The sequence below is a fragment of the Diadema setosum genome, chromosome 14, assembly GCF_964275005.1.
Source record: "Diadema setosum chromosome 14, eeDiaSeto1, whole genome shotgun sequence".
Lineage (NCBI taxonomy): Eukaryota > Metazoa > Echinodermata > Echinoidea > Diadematoida > Diadematidae > Diadema > Diadema setosum.
The window spans coordinates 18,627,740-18,647,343 of record NC_092698.1 but is presented as its reverse complement, the minus strand read 5'-3'; the positions used below and the strand labels follow the sequence as shown (position 1 = coordinate 18,647,343).

Here is a 19,604-nt window from a genome sequence, read left to right as displayed (position 1 = left end):
GAGACATGGATTACCAAGATAAGTATTGTAGACAATTGTTTACATTGGAACCCCCTTTGCAACTAATACCTTAATTGGTATTAGGCCTATTTATATTTGAAAAAAAAAAATCAAACAAAAAGCTTCCCTCCCAATATTTCTTATGATGGATATGTTTATATAGCCTGCATTCTCAGCTGTTGGAAATCTGTTCCTGTGTGGGGGGCTGTAATTGGCATTAATCCCTCGTCAGTAGGGATTACACTTTCCTCTTGAGAAGGGGGAGTGCCTGGCCTCATGCTAAGCCAGAAGCCATTCAACAATTCCACAGGCTCATTCATGCTCATTCCCCTTCCATCCTTTTGTGATCCTTTGTCTTCTGAGTAGAGATTTTAAGAGCCAAAGGGGTGGCAGATGGTGTCATTTCAGCCCTTGCACGCTGACCACCGCTGTCCCATTGTTGGGCAGATCGATCAGCTCTGGACACAAATCATTGATTAGTTCTGCCCAGCTTGTACACCCCCTCCAATCTGTCCAAAACGCACATAGATGTTGTCCCTTTGCTACAAAAGTCAGAATTGCCTGAAAATTGCTGTGGAGTTTCTTTGTTTCTGTTGTTCAGTTGTGGCGCTCAGCTTCAGGTTCAAGCGAATGACAGGCACCAGGTGTTTTCACAACCCTCAATTGATTGCAGAACTAACTGTAATCTGTTTAAAGTCATGTGGTTTCCATTTATGCTGCATACGAACAGGCTCATATCTTTAAAAAAAAAAAAGACCCCAAAGATGTGCATTGTACATGTTAATTACATCCAGTGATCACAGAGAGTAGTGCTGGTTTTTTTTTTCAGCTTGTTTGGTCTGCAGGATGCTACCCTAAACAGACCAATTTACAAACAATTTCCACATGACAAAGTTTTAAAGGTCCTGTTTACCTTTTGGAGCAGTGATTTAAAAATGTTCAAGATATCACATTTGATGCACTGTATGTGTAGGTTTGTTGTATTACAAAACATCCTACTGTATAACATTTTTGCAATAAAGCCTATTCCAGGAGATACCAGTATTTTTCTCATTAGACCGTAAACTACTGTAGATGGTTTAGTCTGGAAACATGTTTATTAAAACTATCGTTCACATTTTGTGTATTTAACAATACTTAACATCGATTCTACGGATTCAAATGTGGTTGTTTCTATCCCTAACTCACATTTAAGAACTATTTAAAAGCACTAATGCTGAGTTTTTGTTTCTTCTGCAAGCACACTTTTGTAGTTTTTAGGCTATTGCATTCAACTTTCAAAAAGCTAGATTTTTTTTTTCATACCATTGATAACATTCCATAAAACTTGCCCAATGTACTGTAAAAATTCATACATACTCGTACATAGTGTACTTAACCTCAAAGTTAAGCTCCTGCCCCTTTGAGCTTGTTGATTTTTGTGTCCGCACTGTGCTTAACTACGCACCCCCCTGGTTGGAGCGTTAACCCTGAGGTATCTCGTGGTTAGCTAACCTCGATGTTAGCTAACTACCTCAACACGGTCCCTTACTACATGTACAAGCTTAACCTCAAGGTCAAGGCTTGTTATCTGAATGTACAGTAACTGTAACTAATATGTGGTATATTGTAAACTGCTGTCAGTTAGTGGTGAATATAGAGAGTGCTGAAGTGATGAAAACACCAAATCTGTATTAATGCAGTTCATTATGTGACGAGAATACAATTGAAAAACTGAAAAAGCTAATCTTCCTTGTGGGTGTTATGTTAAAAATGATACTTTAAAAGTATACTCCTTTCGCATTTGAAAGAGACAATTATTCCACTTAGACATTGACGGTCTACCTGCAGCGCAAATATGAAATTTCTCATTATTTGACAAATTTGATGCCTCCTCATCCTTGTGCGAATAGTTGGCGTAATTGACAATATATCATCCGATGTCTTTAATGTCGGATGACTTGTGTTTGCTGGTAATCATGCATGGTGGTATAAGTGCTGTGTACCCTTCAATCCGCAATGACTGGAGCAATAATTGCGACTGCTTCTTCCAATCAGCGAGACCCGGTTTGGTGTCCACAAGATTACTGGCAGTGGCTTTGCAACGGTGTTTGCACCTCACGGTGCTCAAACGTGATGAGTGCCTCCAGTTTCCCCGACCACTTTCCCTGCAGCATTGCATTTTGGCTGCAGTGAGCTTCATTGACTCTCAGTAGCTTTGTTGAGCCCTGGGAAAAGACAGACGCAGTCTCTGAAGTAGCAGACTATATAAAAGCCAGCTACTCATATCGATTTGATATTTATTCTGCACGACAGAGCGTGTAGACTTCGGTGATGTGTGAAGAAGATTCATGGGGAGTGCTTGATTGCTGATTTATGTTTTTTAAGTACATTTTTTTTTTTGCTGATTTTCTTTGTTTACCCATGACTTAAGCTGCACTGTGCCTCTTGTAATGGAAGACAGGCCTGTACAAATGTACATCGAGTATAGAAAATCCATGTGAGCATGAGTAATTGCTCCAAAATTCACATCAGACTTGGTGAAAAAGCACACCGTTCATTGCAACTACAATGTACAATGTCAATGTCAACCTCTTTTGAAAGCTCATTATAAAGCAGGTCAGCATTTGAATCTCATCTACCGGTATGCATCCAGGCACTTGCTTGCCACTGTCAACGATTTAGCCAAATGTTCGCATGCATTTAGAGCAAAGATTCACAAAATTTAAATGCACATGAAAGTTCTTGTCTTCATTATAGACGCAGAAAATGCCAGAGGCACTTTGCAAAAATTTCATGTCGCAAAAATATCATGTTTTACAGTATTATAGGATGCACCCGTGCCACGCCCTCTTCTTGCCTCATATTGTACTATGTAACTTCACTTGGCAATGTCCTCGGTTATACAGCCGTTTTTATGCCATGTTCAAATTAGCTTTCATGAATTCATGTAGAGTAAAACCATGCAAGTCAGATGTTACAGGATTCATGAAATCACAGAGCTTGACATGTGAAAGAATTACAAATTCTCACCTTTTAATGCAGTGGTGACCATATCCAATGCATGATGATGTCACAACCTTCCAAGTCGCCCATGGATTGTACATAGAGTTAAACTTCACCACATAATACATTGTACATGTATGTTACAATGTAGTTTCTTATTTCAATACAAAATCAAGGAAAACTTGTATCGTCCTTTTTAACCTCTCCTGTGTTGATATCTTTCAGGGAGGAGAGGGTTGCATGCTGGTACAGTAGTTTGTACTTAAAGGGATGGTGCAGTTTCGGTTGAACCGGGGCTTCAGGTTTGCAACATTTTTGATGGTGGTTTAAGTGTGAGGTAGTGAGAAACCTCTTGTGAAATTTGGAAGAGCATATAATTCTAAGAGGAATTCAATGTTAATTTGATGAACATTGGTTTTGAAATGGCTGAGATATCCAAAAGGAAGCAATCCTAATAAAATGTGGGACCTATCTTTTATTAGGATTGTTTTGTTTTACTTTGTTTTTGGATATCTTGGTCATTTCAAAGCCGATTTTCATGATATAAACTTTGAAGTCCTCTTTGAATTGTACAATATGTTCTGGAGCATTTCATTTTGTGTTTTTTAAGTATCTCACAAGAAGTGATAAGCTGAATCCTTATCTCAACTAATACCATACCATCCCTTTAATTATTTGATGAAACATACTGCACTACCTTTTTTAGTTGATCTGGATGATGTAACTTGAACATGGCATGGAATTTCACTTTAATGATAGTATGTCGTCAGCTGAGAACCAGAAGGGCGCTACCATTTTCTAAGATTTAACTGTGAATAAAGACAAAGCAATCAATTTTCATGAAATAAAAAATCTATTTAGTTTTTTTTTTTTAAACTTAAACAGCTTTAACAAATATATGCATATGTGACATCTACTTCAATCAAAAGTGGCTAGATTTGTAAAGCATTGTTCCAAATATAGGGTAAAAACATTTTACTGAAAATTGAAATGATTCAATATTGACACCATAATGTAGAGGAGATCAAGCTCTATAACATGATACCAATAAATAATACCCCCAAAATTGCAATAAAGCCCTTATGGTTTTCAGCTGAGGGTATGATAATGGTGGTTAATGGTGATGGCGATGATTTTGTTGTCGTTATTGGCATATTGTACAGTAGTATAGTTTGGTGGATGAATGTGGAACATGCACAGCATCATGGGCTGTGTGACCTTTGGTTTTTGTATTGCAAAGGAAATGCACAGAAATGGAAGTTCAGCTTTCACTTTCACCCAACTCAAAGTCCCAAACAATGTGCCAATCCTGGATCTGTACCATCACTGTCAAATACTAGCTCTACATTGTATTGTTCTACCGGTAGGTTAGAACGGAGCATTCTTTACAGGCAGTCAACCAAAAGGCAAGAGTTACCAAACATGCATGTGACGTCTAGCGTCACGTGTGTAAAATATTTTTCCGACTTTGACGGAAAGGAAAACTTGATATTGTAGAAAACTTTGTAGGGGTCCTTGCTTGGAGACATCCTAGGGTTGTGTTTTGTTTTGTTGAATTGTTTTACTTTGATTTGTTTCCTTGACACAGTTGGATGTGTACATTAGCCGCACATTACACTGTATGTGGGTCTTCTCACAGTCTGGACTTTAGCCAGAGGTCGCAAGGCACCTGCCTAAAAAGTTCGCTTGTCTTAGAATTGCTTTTGTTTCTCCCTGTCATAGTAAGTGCTTGTGCACCTCTCACCAGTGAAAATGTTTTCCTTCTTTGGTTTTGCAACTTTTCTATTGAGCACAGTAAAGCGTAGGGCTTGTATACTTGTGATAAGATAGTCAGTTTCCTTCACTGATGTTTTAGTCCCTGAGGCTTGTATGGACATACAGTACCAAGATGAAATTAAAGTCATTTAAACAAATCCAAAAAAAGGAACAATCAAAATGCATACTGTACCGGCACACATGAAGAGTTTGTTCGCAAAAACCGATAAGTCCATATTTGCCAAATGGAGATATTTGCGATTAAAGGTCAAGAAAAATAAAGAGAATAATAAGAAAAATTTTGCTTCTTTTGACGGAAACTTCAAAAATGTACCTTTATACGTAGTGACCAATATATCATTTAAAAGGTATTATTTTGTACTTTATGACAGAGACCGCACTTCAAAATCTTCAAAAATGGACTTTTCGATTTTTGCAAACAAACTCTTCACATGTAGATGGGACAGAGCAAAATAAAAAAATAGGTCGTAAAAGGTAGCAGTGACCTTGTACTTTTTAGAGGTCAGCCACCGACTTTTGCCTTACATTTATCACTGACGACGGATATACATGTATGTACATTGTATCATGGTATTAGCGACATTTCATTGAAAGTAACAGGAAAGTGTTAACAGTCAGCCGGAGATTTGCCAAATAGGCCACTGGGCTTTCATCCAGTCGTGTTCATTAATTATTAAGCAAATTTTGCTGGTGCTTACATTGTATGTACTGGGCTGTACAATACATTACCATGCTGTACCAATGCCAATTAAGGCTCAGTACACGAGGGGTACCAGCAAATATCAAGACTGACTGTGGTTTGAATGTGACCTACCAGCTTGTGCAGGATTTGGATTGACCAAGCGTCTGAATCTTTAGAGTGCAATGACAAACTTTGCCCACTGTTAATGATTGACCGCTGTGACATTGTGTTGTTAGTAACCCCAATATCGATATCTTGACTCCTTCTCAGAATATCATGCACAGTGTAGAAGATACCGGTAGACACACTAATAGTTTTGCCTATCATGTTCGTTTGGATAATGTGTGGTTGTTACACATTGTAGCATTGTTAAAAGGAAACTCCACTTCTTGCGTAAGTTGATGTGGACAAGAAGGATGAATTGAACACCCTTTCTCACTGATTTTAGCATTATAATAAATATCACAAAATTTTCTTTTTAGTCAATGATTCAGCAACTGCAACCCTCTCAACTTTTATAGAAAGTCATTACTGATATTGAGACTCTAGAGAACAAACAGTGAAATTAATATTTTCATTTCTGCTTGAATTCATGTCAAACATGAAACTTTAGGTTTGCGTTTATATTTGACACATTACTCATGTCCCTCGTTTGTTAACATGTAGAGATTTGAAGTTCTGCATCACATGTTTTTAAAGCTGAAGTTAGATAAATGAAACTGTTACTGTCCCAATTTTACTCTCTCATTGATTAATTCAAGGTTAATATTGAATGGCATTTCATATAATTATATAATGAATGTACCACTTGTGATGTAATTCAGACTAGGCATTGTGTGAAACAATATTACTGTGTTTATAATGATACATTGGCAATTGCCAAGGCTATAAAATAATTTTGTTTTGTAAGTCTCGATATCGAGACTATGCAGGCCATTACTGCGTATGAAAATATGCGAGATCGCACATGTGCGCACGTGTTCAATTCATTTGTAGCTGAGTTCTAGAAGCAAAGCACTTGCTCCTGTGTATCAAAATTTCGCAGTTTCACCGCAAATTGAGGAGTAGTACACCCAAGGATTATTCCAGTTTCTGGTATACAGTATGTCCCAAAATAATTTACAATCAGACTTTTCGCATTGATAACACCCAATATGATTAGATTGTCAAAATGCTACTTCAGGGTCTTAAAATATAACATCTTAGCTCTATTTTGCAGAAAACCCCATTGGTTAAGCAGTCACAGAGAAATGTGGCTTGTTGTAAAGCATGTCATGAGTCTGATTCTTCCAAGTTTAGCACTTGGATGCTCTTGTGTGTGAACACAATAGACAGAACTTGGAGGGAAGAGATTCCTGACATGCTCTACAAAATTCCTCATTTCTCTTTGACCACTGAAGCAAATCAAATGGGGTTTTCTGTATAGATGTGGGCAATGAGTTATACTTTTGTACCCTGAAATTGAATTTGGATTGATTCGCTATTTTTAAATGTAATCATTGTGGAGGGTCTCGTTGTAATTTTTGTTTTTTTGTTTTTTTTGGTTTTTTGGGGGGCGGGGGGACATACTTTTACAGTACAGTATGTCAAACAAAAAGTTGAAAGAAATGACGGGGGGGGGGGGGGAATCCTGAGATTAGTTTTATTTGAACAAACAGGAAAAACCATCACTAATGAATGGAGTTGGAAAGTAATCAAGATGAGGGTGTGTGAGTGGAAAGAAAAAAATGACTAAAATCCCTGATTGAGCTTTTAAAGGTAATCGGTGAAATTTTATACTTGATAAATCTTACAATGTATGTGCACACTATCTCAGAGTTGACTTTCACTGCTCACGCCTTACAGCAGTTGAGATTGACAGACGTACTGTTTGTGAATTAATAATACATGATGTGTTGGAGTAATGCACATGTACAACAGGCTATAAGAGCACCATCCCTACATTGTAGGCCTCTGAGGCACACCACTTTTGGCAGGGTACACATGCTGTCATGTTGTAAAATGCTGTCCATGGCCAGTGAAGGGCCTGTAATGACCTGGACATGTTGTCCAGGCAGTTGATGGATTTGAGAAGCGTATTATTCCGGAGTAATTGAGCCTGTCAAATGGTGTACACTTGTATTTGCATAAGGGAGTGGGCATATTGAAGCCCGGATGTGTGCATTTACTTTTAAGTAATGCATGGTCTACGGATTTGCCATTACCACTAAGTGACAGACATATCATCATTTTGAATCATTTCATATTTGAATTTTTTTTCTTTTCTTTGAGTTGTCAATGATTAAAACCATAAGAAGAAGGCAGGTGGGTGTGTTATTAAGCAGCGGTTCATCACTTACCATGGCTTTTAATTATCTTCTACCTTGACTAAGTCACTTTTAATGTGGACTGCTGATTATTCAGAGGTACTGTACATGTAGATATCAGTTTAAATTTGACGACCACTATTAAATTAGAAGGACCTTAAGTGCCACTTTGTAATCTGCTCCTCACTATCTGTCACCGAGAATGTTCCACCAGTATGACTTTTAATTTCTTCTGTGTCATTTCAGTTGCTTGATGGATTGCAGATCATTTGGAAGTACAGATGATATTATTTTAGATTTTACGAACCACTAAATTTAGATGGTTATGTGTCATTTTTCATAGACTTCTGTCTGCCAATCAGAATGCATCCCTTCCCCCTTCCAACAACAACGACATCAAATCTGTTTGAGGTCGGAATAGGGGGATACACATGGCAGTTTGGGAATGGGATTTGGATTGTACAGTAGTAATTTTGCATGTCCATGTCCGCGAGCCTGTGTCGAGTGTGCTGCAAAGCATGAATGTGCGCGACGTGCACAATCTTGCTACATGCTGGGTAGTCTCCAGCTGCTGGAGGTCAGACTGGGGTCACAGGCATTCCGCATTTCCGCTTGAGTGGGTTAGTGAAATTTTAGGTTGTCGTACAATGTACATATGAACCCCTGCCCAAAAAGAATTGAAGTTTTGATCACAATTTTATTCAGAAGAATTTTGCCTTGTGATCTTGAAGTGAGATTTCGATCGCAATTTGGATCGCCATCCAAATCTCACCCCTACTACTGTTGAAACGTGCCTAGTATGTACATTGTAGCTGGGGAGAAAATAATGTGCAAAGTTGAGTTGATAGCATGCTCAAGGCATCTCTGGGTGATTATGTCCCAAGGTGTGCTAAAAGCACAGCTGATCTTCATAACTTATTCGTATGCCTTTCATAATTTAATACATGACTGTGGTTCCCACCATGCTCCAAGGCGCCACATAATTTCCTGACATTTTCTCTGCCGAGAAACTGAACAGGTTTGCAAAATCTAAAGAGAGTCTATCTAGGTACATTGTAGCTTTGTACAGATGTAGCTTTAGAAAGAAAAGAGAAGAAGAAGAAAAAAAACTTGTATGTCTTTTTTTAGTGTTGAACTGACCCCAAGATTCTACCCCCATGAACTGACAGTCTCCATGAAACCTTGAAACACTCAGATATACAGACAGGTTTATGTTTGTAGAGAGCAAAATACAGGATAAGTCGTAATAACAGAGCTATCATAGTCTACTTTAATCCTCAAAATGCTTTCTTGGTGCATACTGCCACCAGTGATGGGCAGTGCGTGATGACACCAAGAAACGTGTGATATGCTGATGTCGCCACACTTCTTCAAATGCACTTGCGATCATGGCGCACGTGTAGAGCCAGAATAGGACAAGATGGGCAGCTGTAGAGTGACATTTAGAGACTCCTGACTAGGTTCTTGAAGTTCTGAAGTAATGCGGGTATATGTTTTAGTAAAGTGTGTGTTGTGTATATTTTTCAGTCCATTCCTGGATAATAAAACACTCAGAAATTGCTAGAATTAAGAATGCTTATACTTGTGACAAAATGAACATGATTTGCTACATAGCACATATATTCATTTGTATTTTACAATATTAGTAATACTAATAGTGTGTATAAGACAGTTGCCTGCTCCTAATGGTCCCTGTAATCCCACATAATAGTTGCAGGAGGGTACAATGTAACAGAAAGGTAAAGAGTGTGTTCACTTTACACTGTATTAGCAGACATTCCTGGGAGTGGCTAGTTGCAAAATACCCTGGGCAGTTTAATTTCTTGCAAGTGATATCTCTGGATTAACTCCATATTTAGACAAATCATAATTTTCTACGTGTTTGCATATTTGTCATCTACAGGACGCTCTTATGTCATCTTGATATTTTCCGAATGCTGTCCGCTTTGCCTGATACTAGTATTTCTTTTGTCTCTCTTTGATCTCAACAGCCTGTAGGCAGAGTTCTGCAACTGACCAAGACCAACCAGACCAAGATGCCAGAGAGTGCATGGCGTTTCTTCTTCTACCTGACGTCGTGGTCGTTTGTCGCGTGGGCCTTGCTCTACAACCATTCTGCCATCGTGCGGGACCCTCCTAAGAGTTTCATAGGTGAATGTTTAACGATCTTGAGAAAGCCAATAAGATACATTTGCTTTACAGCATACCGCTGTACATACAGTATACTGTACCATTTTCAGAATGTAGATACATTTATGTAGTACATGTACCAGGTATGGATGGTCTTGGGTGTGAAGGGTGACAGTCAAAATGTAACGATTTATTCATTATCAGGACATATAACAGAAACCAAAAACAAACAAACCACTAAGATAATGATGGAATTCATTCCAGCATAATATATTACACTACATTTCTTCTGTACAGTAAGGGGATATATTTTAATAGTGAAAATAATGTAATCTTTTTTTATCAAGACTGCATAATAATCAATATTTTTGCTATTACAATGTCAATGTTTGTTAAAGTCATATCAAACGTTGTGCAGCACAAGCATGCTTTGGTTATGGTAGATTTTGGTGTAAATATATTGTAAATAATGAATTACCTCTCTTCCATTAGCATCATATTGGATCCCCCCCCCCCCCCCCCCCGTTTTATTCATTGTATAAAGTATCAGTTACCAAACAGTCATGCTTGTTGCTTATTCTTGGCAGCCGTTCTGTATGCAAATTGATATGTAACAAATGTAATTATACTAGAGATGCTTTATGTGTAATGGTAATGCTTATTGTTGAAATGAAACTTTTGTTGTTGGTACTGTACTTACTAATTGTCATGTATCAGAAATTCTTCAGAGTATAAAGATTTTGGCAGTTGCCCCAATGTACATGTATTGCCCAATGAACTTCTCTTCTCTATGCCTTTGATGCGTGACACAGGTTGGTCAGCTGACATGGAGATTCCGTGGGACATCAGGTTGGCCTACCTCATCCAGGGCAGCTACTACCTTCACGGCCTGGCCACTGTCCTTGTCCTCGACGTGTGGCGGAGTGACTCCATGGTGCTATGCATGCACCATGTCCTCACCCTCGTACTAATCACGCTCTCGTATGCATGCAGGTACAACTTCATAGGGCGTCGACAGGCATTCCTCATTCTCTCCACAAGTTAGCCATCAGGTCGGGGAGGGGGGGGGGGGGTATCTTTGTGGTGCAATTGTCATCTTTTCTTCTTTAAGGTGGCAATTCTAGATACTACTGCACATCCTAGATGTTAGAGAGAAAATTTGGAAGTAATATGGTTGAAATCACTGAATCTGCACAAAGTGATAAGAAAAAAGTGGAGTGATTTGTTAAATTTCTGAGATTGAAAAAAAAAAAGAACTTTAATCTCAGATGTTATGGGGCGACAAGTTGATTAAAGGATAGACACAAAATTCTCGATCTGTCAAATGTAGCTTTCGCAGGTGATTGCTATTTGCGTTTGCTGGTCAATATCAACAAAGCTGCCTACATTTTAGCAAAAACAAAGGAATCAGTCACCACAGTCAGACTGGCAGTTTACCTGTAATCCCAGACACGACAAACCCCTTGGAGTATAGTGATGCAGAAATCAGTAACAGATGTTGATGTACACGTAGGAGGCAGACATTCATGTACATGTATGTACAGAACTGTTTCAGTTTCAAATAACACAAAGCATTGTGACCTCAAGCGTCAGGACTATACCAGTCACCCTCCAAATGTTTTTTACACTAATCATCATAGTTATTATGGAAATTTTAGATATTTTTCCCCCTGAACCATGGATTCATGGTGATGAAGATAACTTGCATTTACTTAATGAATCTGAACATCAGAATTTATTCAACACCTGCCATGATTGGTTAATATTGCATACAATATCAAATTAGAAGGCCAGCAGACATAAGTATCATATCCTTGTTGCATATGTTATAGCAGCTGACCCTATTTTTTTCAGAGGTCATGCCTCCATGCAGCTCTTGCAAAGACTGCTTCTTACTACACATTAGTGGTTACCAGGTATATATCGTCAAAACCATCTTGGTTGTTTTTATGGTATTAGAAGGTCACATTGGTTTAATAAGAATATCACAGCCACTGTTCATGAAAAATTACTGTGATGTACATGATGAGCTGTGATGAATGTGGTAGTGAAATATTCATGTCCCAAAAAGCATTGCATCAATCCAGCCTCAACACTGCCACTAACTGATTTGTGTGTTGTGAATTTTCAGCAACCGAGACTGGCAAAAGGGAGGCAATTTATGGAGATTGCCAACTGAATTGTGGATTCTGAGTGTGGCCTTTTCTTGCATTGTCAAAAATTATTCACTCTTGTTATTGATGTCAAATTTTCAAGCACTGTTACAGCACTTTCTGTTAAATTGATACAATGTACAGATGAAATATCAAATGCATGTTGCAATAAATCTCAATGTTCTGTGTTAAATGCAACATATCCTGCAATTGATAGTAAAATTTTGTTTGATTTAAATGCAATTCATTTAAGTTGCAATCAATTGCAATGCAAAGTTTCGCGCAGTGAGGCCCAGCCTTCCTTGAGAATCTGATGCTTGACATCAAGGGGTTCCAGATGTACAAACCATCTCGCCAAACAAAAGCTGCTATTTATTAACTAGAAAGATGCATCAAAAGCCATTCTTTATGATTTGAAATACTTTTGTGGGGAGGTTCTAAGTCCCCCAAATTAATTTTGTGACTCTTGAACCTCCCTCATGGAGCAGTTCAAGCCTTTCTGATTGATCATTCTGTACGTTTCCTTCCATACCATTTATCAAGTGCATAATGAAATCATGAAATACCTATGTATTGTCCATCTATTTCCCAGATACCACTATATAGGGCTAATGGTAGTCTTATACCATGACTTCAACGACATCTTCTTAGAGTTTTCTAAGTGCAATGTATACTTCAAGGATCGTGGTGGCAAGAAGTACATGATCCATGAATACATCGCCAATGCAAGCTTTGCAGTCTTCACTTTCTCGTGGTAAGTAGGATGCAGAGCCAGTGTGTGTTACGTGTTTGAGGTTAACCATGTGGTCGTATGGTCTTTGGTCCAACAAGCCATCTGACCCTGGCACTATGCCAGAGCAATTTCCCTTGTCTTTCCTTTCTCATTTGTAAGGCCTTTTTTTACAGCCTCCGCCATGAAGTGTAGCTGGAGGCGTTATGTTTTCAGGTTTTCCGTCCATCCGTCTGTCCATCTGTCCATCTGTCCATCCGTAATTGATTTTGTGGACAATGTGACTTACGAACCGCTTGAGGTATCTAAATGAAACATGGCATCTATATGCATGTGCGAGTGGACAAAGTTGTGTCTGTCCACTTTTTGGTGCACATGCTCAAGGTCAAATGTCTGGTCAAATGCTGAAATTTTACTATTTCCTCCTATACCTCTGCACTGTATTTTCATAAAACCTTGGAAGTTTTGGGCCATTGGGTCAAAGTTCAAGTAAAAATTAAAAAATGTGTCTGTTTTTCACACTTTGAAAGTCACCCAAAGCATTTCTATGGAAATTGATGTATTATTACCAGATAATGATTGTTTGCCCGTCATGTGACATTGCCATTTCACATTGGCAATATGTACTGTAGACCTATTGGGGGAATGATGCAAGATGGCAGAGGCACACCAGTTGCCGTAGCGATATTTTTGGTTTTGTAAAATATTCTTCATGAGGTCAAGGAAATCTTGTAAGGTCACAGGAGGGCCTCTGTCCATGATATCTTAAATATACTACCCTTTACGACCTTTTCTTCTGACCACTTTCTCTACTCTGTACATGAAGAGACTATGAGTGTACATGAAGAGACTATGAGTGCAGTGAACGGGATTGATCATTTGTCATGCAATCTGTAAGAGCCAGTAAATTAATTCATGCACCGTTTTATCACTTGCTGTGCTGAATTTCAACAATGTTGAAAATATTTTAGGAAATACTGTCATATCTTGTTGGAATTATGTCAAAATATAGTCATCTAAAGGTTGGGTAAGTAGAGTAGCTGTATTCTTAGTACCCTTTTCCCCAAATGTCCCAAAGTTTCAGATCCCATTTCATTTTGCTGAAATTCTGCTATTGCATGTTATATAGATCAGGAAAAGAGTGTCATTCTGATAGGTTTTTATAGTCATATACATGTTGTATGAAACCAGATTAAACAAAAAAAAAGGCGTAATAATAGTACATGTGGATTAGTTATTTTTGGTATGCTAAAAATCCTAGTTTCTCTTGCGCCATCTTGTGCATTAACCATGATTTACAATACAGATGTTACAGTCCACTGTTGGGGCAATACCAAATACTACTTCAATATCATTTCTGTCTCTCTATTCTTTGAAATCCCCAACTCCCTTTTCCACATGCCCCCCCCCCCTCCCAATATCACAGGATTTTGATGAGGATGTACCTATTCCCTATGAAAGTGTTGTACAATGTTCTACCAGCAACGGCCAAAGTGTACTACCATGATCACCTGCCCTTTGGCATCGAGTGCAACTTCATGATGTGGCTGCTCATGTGCCTCGACATCTACTGGTTTGTGGTAAGTTTTAGAATCGACAGGAGGCGCTGGGAATGGGTGTTATCCACGTGTGCTTTGAAAACAGAGGGGGAAGATAATGATGAAACAGAATGATAAGTGATTGTAGAGTGGGCTCTCGAAAAGAACCCAAAAGTTTATGGCATCATTCTCTAGCAAAACTTCAATGTAACTTTATGGTCCATAAACAAATTACACAGTGGTACAAAGTGTTATGAATCATAGTGAAGATACACATAACAGCTGTACATTTATATTAGGTAATATTGAGAGAATGTTAATTCTCGCCATCATCAAGACTGGTTTGTTGTAAGGTCATCAGTCTTCAGAAGTGAATTAAAATTATTCCCCCTTTGACAAGATACTGGGTAAGTTACCATTGGAAAAAATGCAAACCAACCAATTACTGTAGTCCTGCTGGCTGTGTGGTCAGTTTTGGTCTAAAGGCTGATTTTTATCAAGTATTTTGATATGTGTGACTCATACCACAATGTCTGAATTTTAGTTTACATCTGCTGCGGGTTTCCCACATTCTGGGGTTGGCAGGAGGTGGCTCAAGTGTGTATTACCCACTCTCTGTGCAACTCCCTTTCATGGGTTAGTGCAAGTTGGGTATACCCATTTTCATGTCGGCCCTGATGCATTCAGACAAAATCTTCCTTGCTTTCCCACGTCCTGCGGAGCTAGGAATCGGCATACTCAAGACTGTGGTAAAACTTTGAATTTAGATGCAATCGGCCATGCGGATGACCATGTGAATCAAAGACATTGTTTTGGGTTTTAAAGCTGCTTGCACAGCTAGCTACACATGTAACATGTATGCACAAACCAAGTGGTAATCTGCCATAGGATAACATGCCGTGCAGTTATGCATTTTAGCTGCACACTTTTTGCACACTCATGCATATTAGTGAAATAAAGAGCACACATGTGACTCATTTCGGCACTTCTGATAGGCTGTATTCTTGAATCCACTTTATGATACAATGATACATGGCGTATTCTACATGCCTGTACCATCTGAGTCACCTAGTGCATAAAATATGTCAATTCCTGAGTCCCCAATAATGCATCTGATAATCAGCGTGTCATTTAACCCATTTAGGATGGACTGATTTTGCTACAACACGCATTTCCCTTAGACACCTGCCCAAGTATACTTGGGACTCATCCTCAACTGGTTAATAAAACAAAACAAGTAGAAGCAGTGAGAGAAAGGGGTGGGGGAGATCATTCATCCTGAAACATGAGTTTTGTCAAACAAAGTGAAGCAGCAGGGGCATGCGTCTGATGTACACTGGTGTACGTTCCCTACCTTCACGATTCCTTCTTGTGCTTTGCAGTACATCGCCATCTTCTTGTACAAGATCTTCACAAAGCAGCTGGAAGAGATGGAGGACATTCGTGAGGACAACAAGGATGACGAGGCCACGGAGATCAAGGCGAAGAGCGTACCGAACGGCCCCACTCACGAAACCCCAGAGCCTGTCACAAATGGGTGCGTGATTTGTTGCAGTTGTAGGGTTATTCAAACCCATGAAATTCTTTCGTTGAGGTGTTTTTATGCAACTGATTGACAAATTGCCCTACATCGACATAAATAAGCACTGAATTGATCAGTGTTTTAGTAGTAGCCATGATAACAGAAATCATGGGTGTACGTACTGGAGCAGGATTTGAACCTACGACCTCCTGACCTCGAGACAGGCGTCATCTCCACTAGATCACCAAGCTCCTGCCTGACAGCAAGTGGTGGTCTAGTGGAAATGATGCCTGTATGGAGATCAAGAGGTCATAGGTTCGAATCCTGCTCGAGTACGTGTGCCCATGATTTCTTTTATCATGGCTACTACTAAAACACTGATCAATTCAGTTCTTATTTACGTCAATGAAGGGCAATTTGTCAATCAGTTGCATAAAAAACCTCTCGACTGAAGAATTTCATTAATTTGAATAATTACCAATTTTCATCAAATAAACAGTGAATTCCTCTTGGAATTACATTCTCTTTCATATTTTATTAGAGGTTTCTGCTTATCTCACTTAAAATTTTAGAAACATGAAGTTAGGTCTGAACCAAATCTATTCAATCCCTTTAATATCCTTTGGGTATTACAAAATTGACTCACTCTTTAGAATACCTTGGACTATGTTTGATTTAAAAAAAATGTGTACCTGTAGTTAACAAAGTTGCCCATTTAACTGACCAAAGCATGAGCAAAACTTCACTTTTATTTTCTTCTTGTAATGATACACACTGAAAGGTTATTACCAGTCGGAGATGGGCTCTTGGGATTTTTACATTTATATATAAAGTATGCATTACATGCTGTTGGTGACATATCACGTTTCACTGATATCCAACAGAAAATGAAATTTTGAGAGAATATTTAATGTTTAAATCTTTGGTTCAAGAAGCGCTTTGAAGTCAAGTGTGTCACATATAATACAGCAGAACTCCCCAAGGACTGAATAATTGTTTTTTCTTCTAATTATATTCATGTTATCCTTCAGGTATAACCAAATGATGATTTCCCCATGTTCTCACTGATTCTATTTCAAGTGCTCCCAAGTTGAATCAGGTATCCAATCCCCTCTAGGAATGGTAATTCAGATGTTAATAGGACTCTCTGAGTGCAGCTCGTTTTGTAGTTCAGCACTTTATAGACGCTTTCCAACTCATTAGAGACTCAATTTACTGTATACAATCGCTGATGTGGTTTGGAACAGTTTTAGGATCATTTGTATATCATTTTTGGAAGGCTTTATTACATTTTGAAGGGATTTTTCTACATCTACTGAAGTGAAGGTGACTATATTAAGAATTGTGTCATGCGTTCGTATTGTGGACCCTTCATGCCCTTGAGTTTATACTAAAATGTGTATCCTTTCTTTTTTTTTCTCTTACTCCATGACAGTGTTGTGAAAGAGACGGCAGCCATGAATGGCAACGGCCTCAAGAAGAGACACCCTGCCGAGTGTTCCTAGTCTTCTTCCAAGCCTTAGGATATTTTTTTTTTTTTGGTCTTGTTTTGTTTTGTAGGCAGCAGTAGAGGCAGATGGTAACCTGGTCAGTTTAAACATTCAAAGATGCATATGCTCGTCTTGTACTTGTATGGTGACAAGCAATCCAACAGATTGCATAATTCATAATAAGCATGAGGAAAACCTCTGACTAGGTGATACCACACATTGTTTTGCGAATCCCTTTTGTAGGATATACAGAAGGTATGCATGAGATTTTAATGCGTTATAAAGTTAGGATGCCAGTTCTGCCAAAGTTTTGTTCTGTACATCATTTCAATGTTGTTGTTGCTGTTATTGTTTTTTTCCCCTGCATCACAAGAGGGGGAGTAGTAGAATACTAAGCTCAACTAGGAGAAGTAAATGATAACAATTAGGCAGGCAGTAATGCATTTGTAGCTGGCATCATGCCGTGATCACTGAAATGACTCCTGGAATCATGAGAGATTTTGACATACTGTCAATTATACAGTTTGGCAGATGAAGATCAAGGAGCAAACCTGCTATATAATATTTGTACTTGTAACCATTGTGATATCATTATGATATTATGATTATGACTATGTATTGTACAACAACATCTCGTTAAGCCCATCTATTAGTATGGGGAATATTACTCGCAGTATAACTCCTCACATTCTTTGAATTGGTGTCGACAATGACTAGATGCGATGGAGTACTCGAGTCACTTACTACAATTTGCCCGATGGACCCTCCTCTCTCTCGTCTCCTCCACTTTTACTTCTTTAACCCATTGAGGACGGGATGATTTTTCATCCCGTCCTCAATGGATGGGAAAAAAATGAGTGTTGACTTTTTTCAACACGCATTCCCCATAGACACCTGCCTGAGTATACTTGGCACTAGTCTTCAACAGGTTAACTTGAATCCTGCTGCTTGGTGACCTTTAACTTTCCAAGGGTTGTGAAGTGCAGAGGATGCTGTTAATGCAGGAGAGTTGAGGACAGTTTCAGATAGGCTGGGACTTAATGGTGGGGATTTGCTGTACTTGAGATGTTGAGGTCTTGATTTGCTGTACTGAGGGTCATCGTGAGAAATGTATAAAAGTATATGTGTGTACATGAGATCTAGTGTTTGTCTTTTTGTATTAGTAAAGGAATGGTTCGTAAATGTATATTTGAGCAGTCATGTAACACTTTTTTTGAGATTTTCAGAATGGCAGGTGCTTATACAGTTTGCATAGTGGGGCGATGGGTATTTCATATATATGTATACATGTTGTGTAGAGTAGTGTTGTAGTTGGGAGATGTTTCAAGGGATAATTTGACTACCAGCCGTCCGTACTCCTTTCAGTTATGTTCAAAGATGCAGCCAAAAAAAAAAAAATCATGTTGGGTTTTAGGTCATTTGCGATGTTGCAGCTGATGGATACGCTTAAGCTAATGTATCTCGTGATGAGATGAAAACCAAACATCAGAATACTCATTTCAAGATCACTGATAATTTCCAAATAGCTTGACTTTGTAGTGCAGTAATACACTAAATTCAAAGACCATTTGGATCTCAATACAAGGGTATGGAGGTTGCAGTAGGTGAAGAGTGCAGAAACAATTTGGGATTAAATTCATGAGACTATTTTTTGGTGATAATTCTTTTTCAAAGTCCACTTATTCAACATCAGAGAAAGTTTGGCACATACCCTTATAACTGTTTTCTCCACTAAAGAAAGATTTTCAATTTGATTTGTACTTGTCCTTCAAAGTCTTCACACTGGAAAGCTTTCAGTTATACCATAGTTTGTCTATTAAAGCTTGTGTTAAACCAGTCCACAAGTCATTAATTTGAAGCTTTCAGACACTGTAGCAACTCAGATATTCTGTTACTCTTCCATTGGAAATATGACAAATATTTCAGTTCGTATACTATTAAGTTTGTACTCAATTCTGCCTTCAATTCTTCATGTGAAGAGAATGTGTGTTTCATGCTGTTGCATATCAAGATACATTAAATAGTTCTTACAAAGGGATAACAGAAAAAAAAAAAGCACACACACATTTGAAAGTTTCTCAACTAAATGGGGATGACTCTTTTTTTTTTTATCATCATAAGTGTAGGTCAAAATACCTCATGTCAGTATGTTAGCTTTGATTATCACAGACGGATGAAGTTAGTGATCTGCAAAGCTGTTTGGAATAGACGTGTTTCTGAAAGTTTGCACTCTCCTGTGTGTGAGCGAATGTTGACTTCTCTCTTGCTGTCCCAGACTGACCCCACATCCTG

At 38.5% G+C, this 19,604-nt stretch overlaps 1 protein-coding gene across 1 annotated transcript in view; it reads left to right on the top strand.

The window, feature by feature from the left end:
* LOC140237739 (ceramide synthase 1-like) overlaps positions 1-17,483 on the top strand; it is a 33,338-nt gene extending 15,855 nt beyond the window's left edge. The window contains exons 2-7 of the mRNA XM_072317667.1: positions 9,741-9,900; positions 10,692-10,872; positions 12,625-12,786; positions 14,189-14,342; positions 15,683-15,837; positions 17,258-17,483. Coding sequence (XP_072173768.1) covers positions 9,741-9,900; positions 10,692-10,872; positions 12,625-12,786; positions 14,189-14,342; positions 15,683-15,837; positions 17,258-17,327 — 882 coding nt within the window. The 3' untranslated portion in view covers positions 17,328-17,483. The remainder of the gene's footprint in view (positions 1-9,740; positions 9,901-10,691; positions 10,873-12,624; positions 12,787-14,188; positions 14,343-15,682; positions 15,838-17,257) is intronic.
* The last annotated feature ends 2,121 nt before the right edge of the window (positions 17,484-19,604 follow it).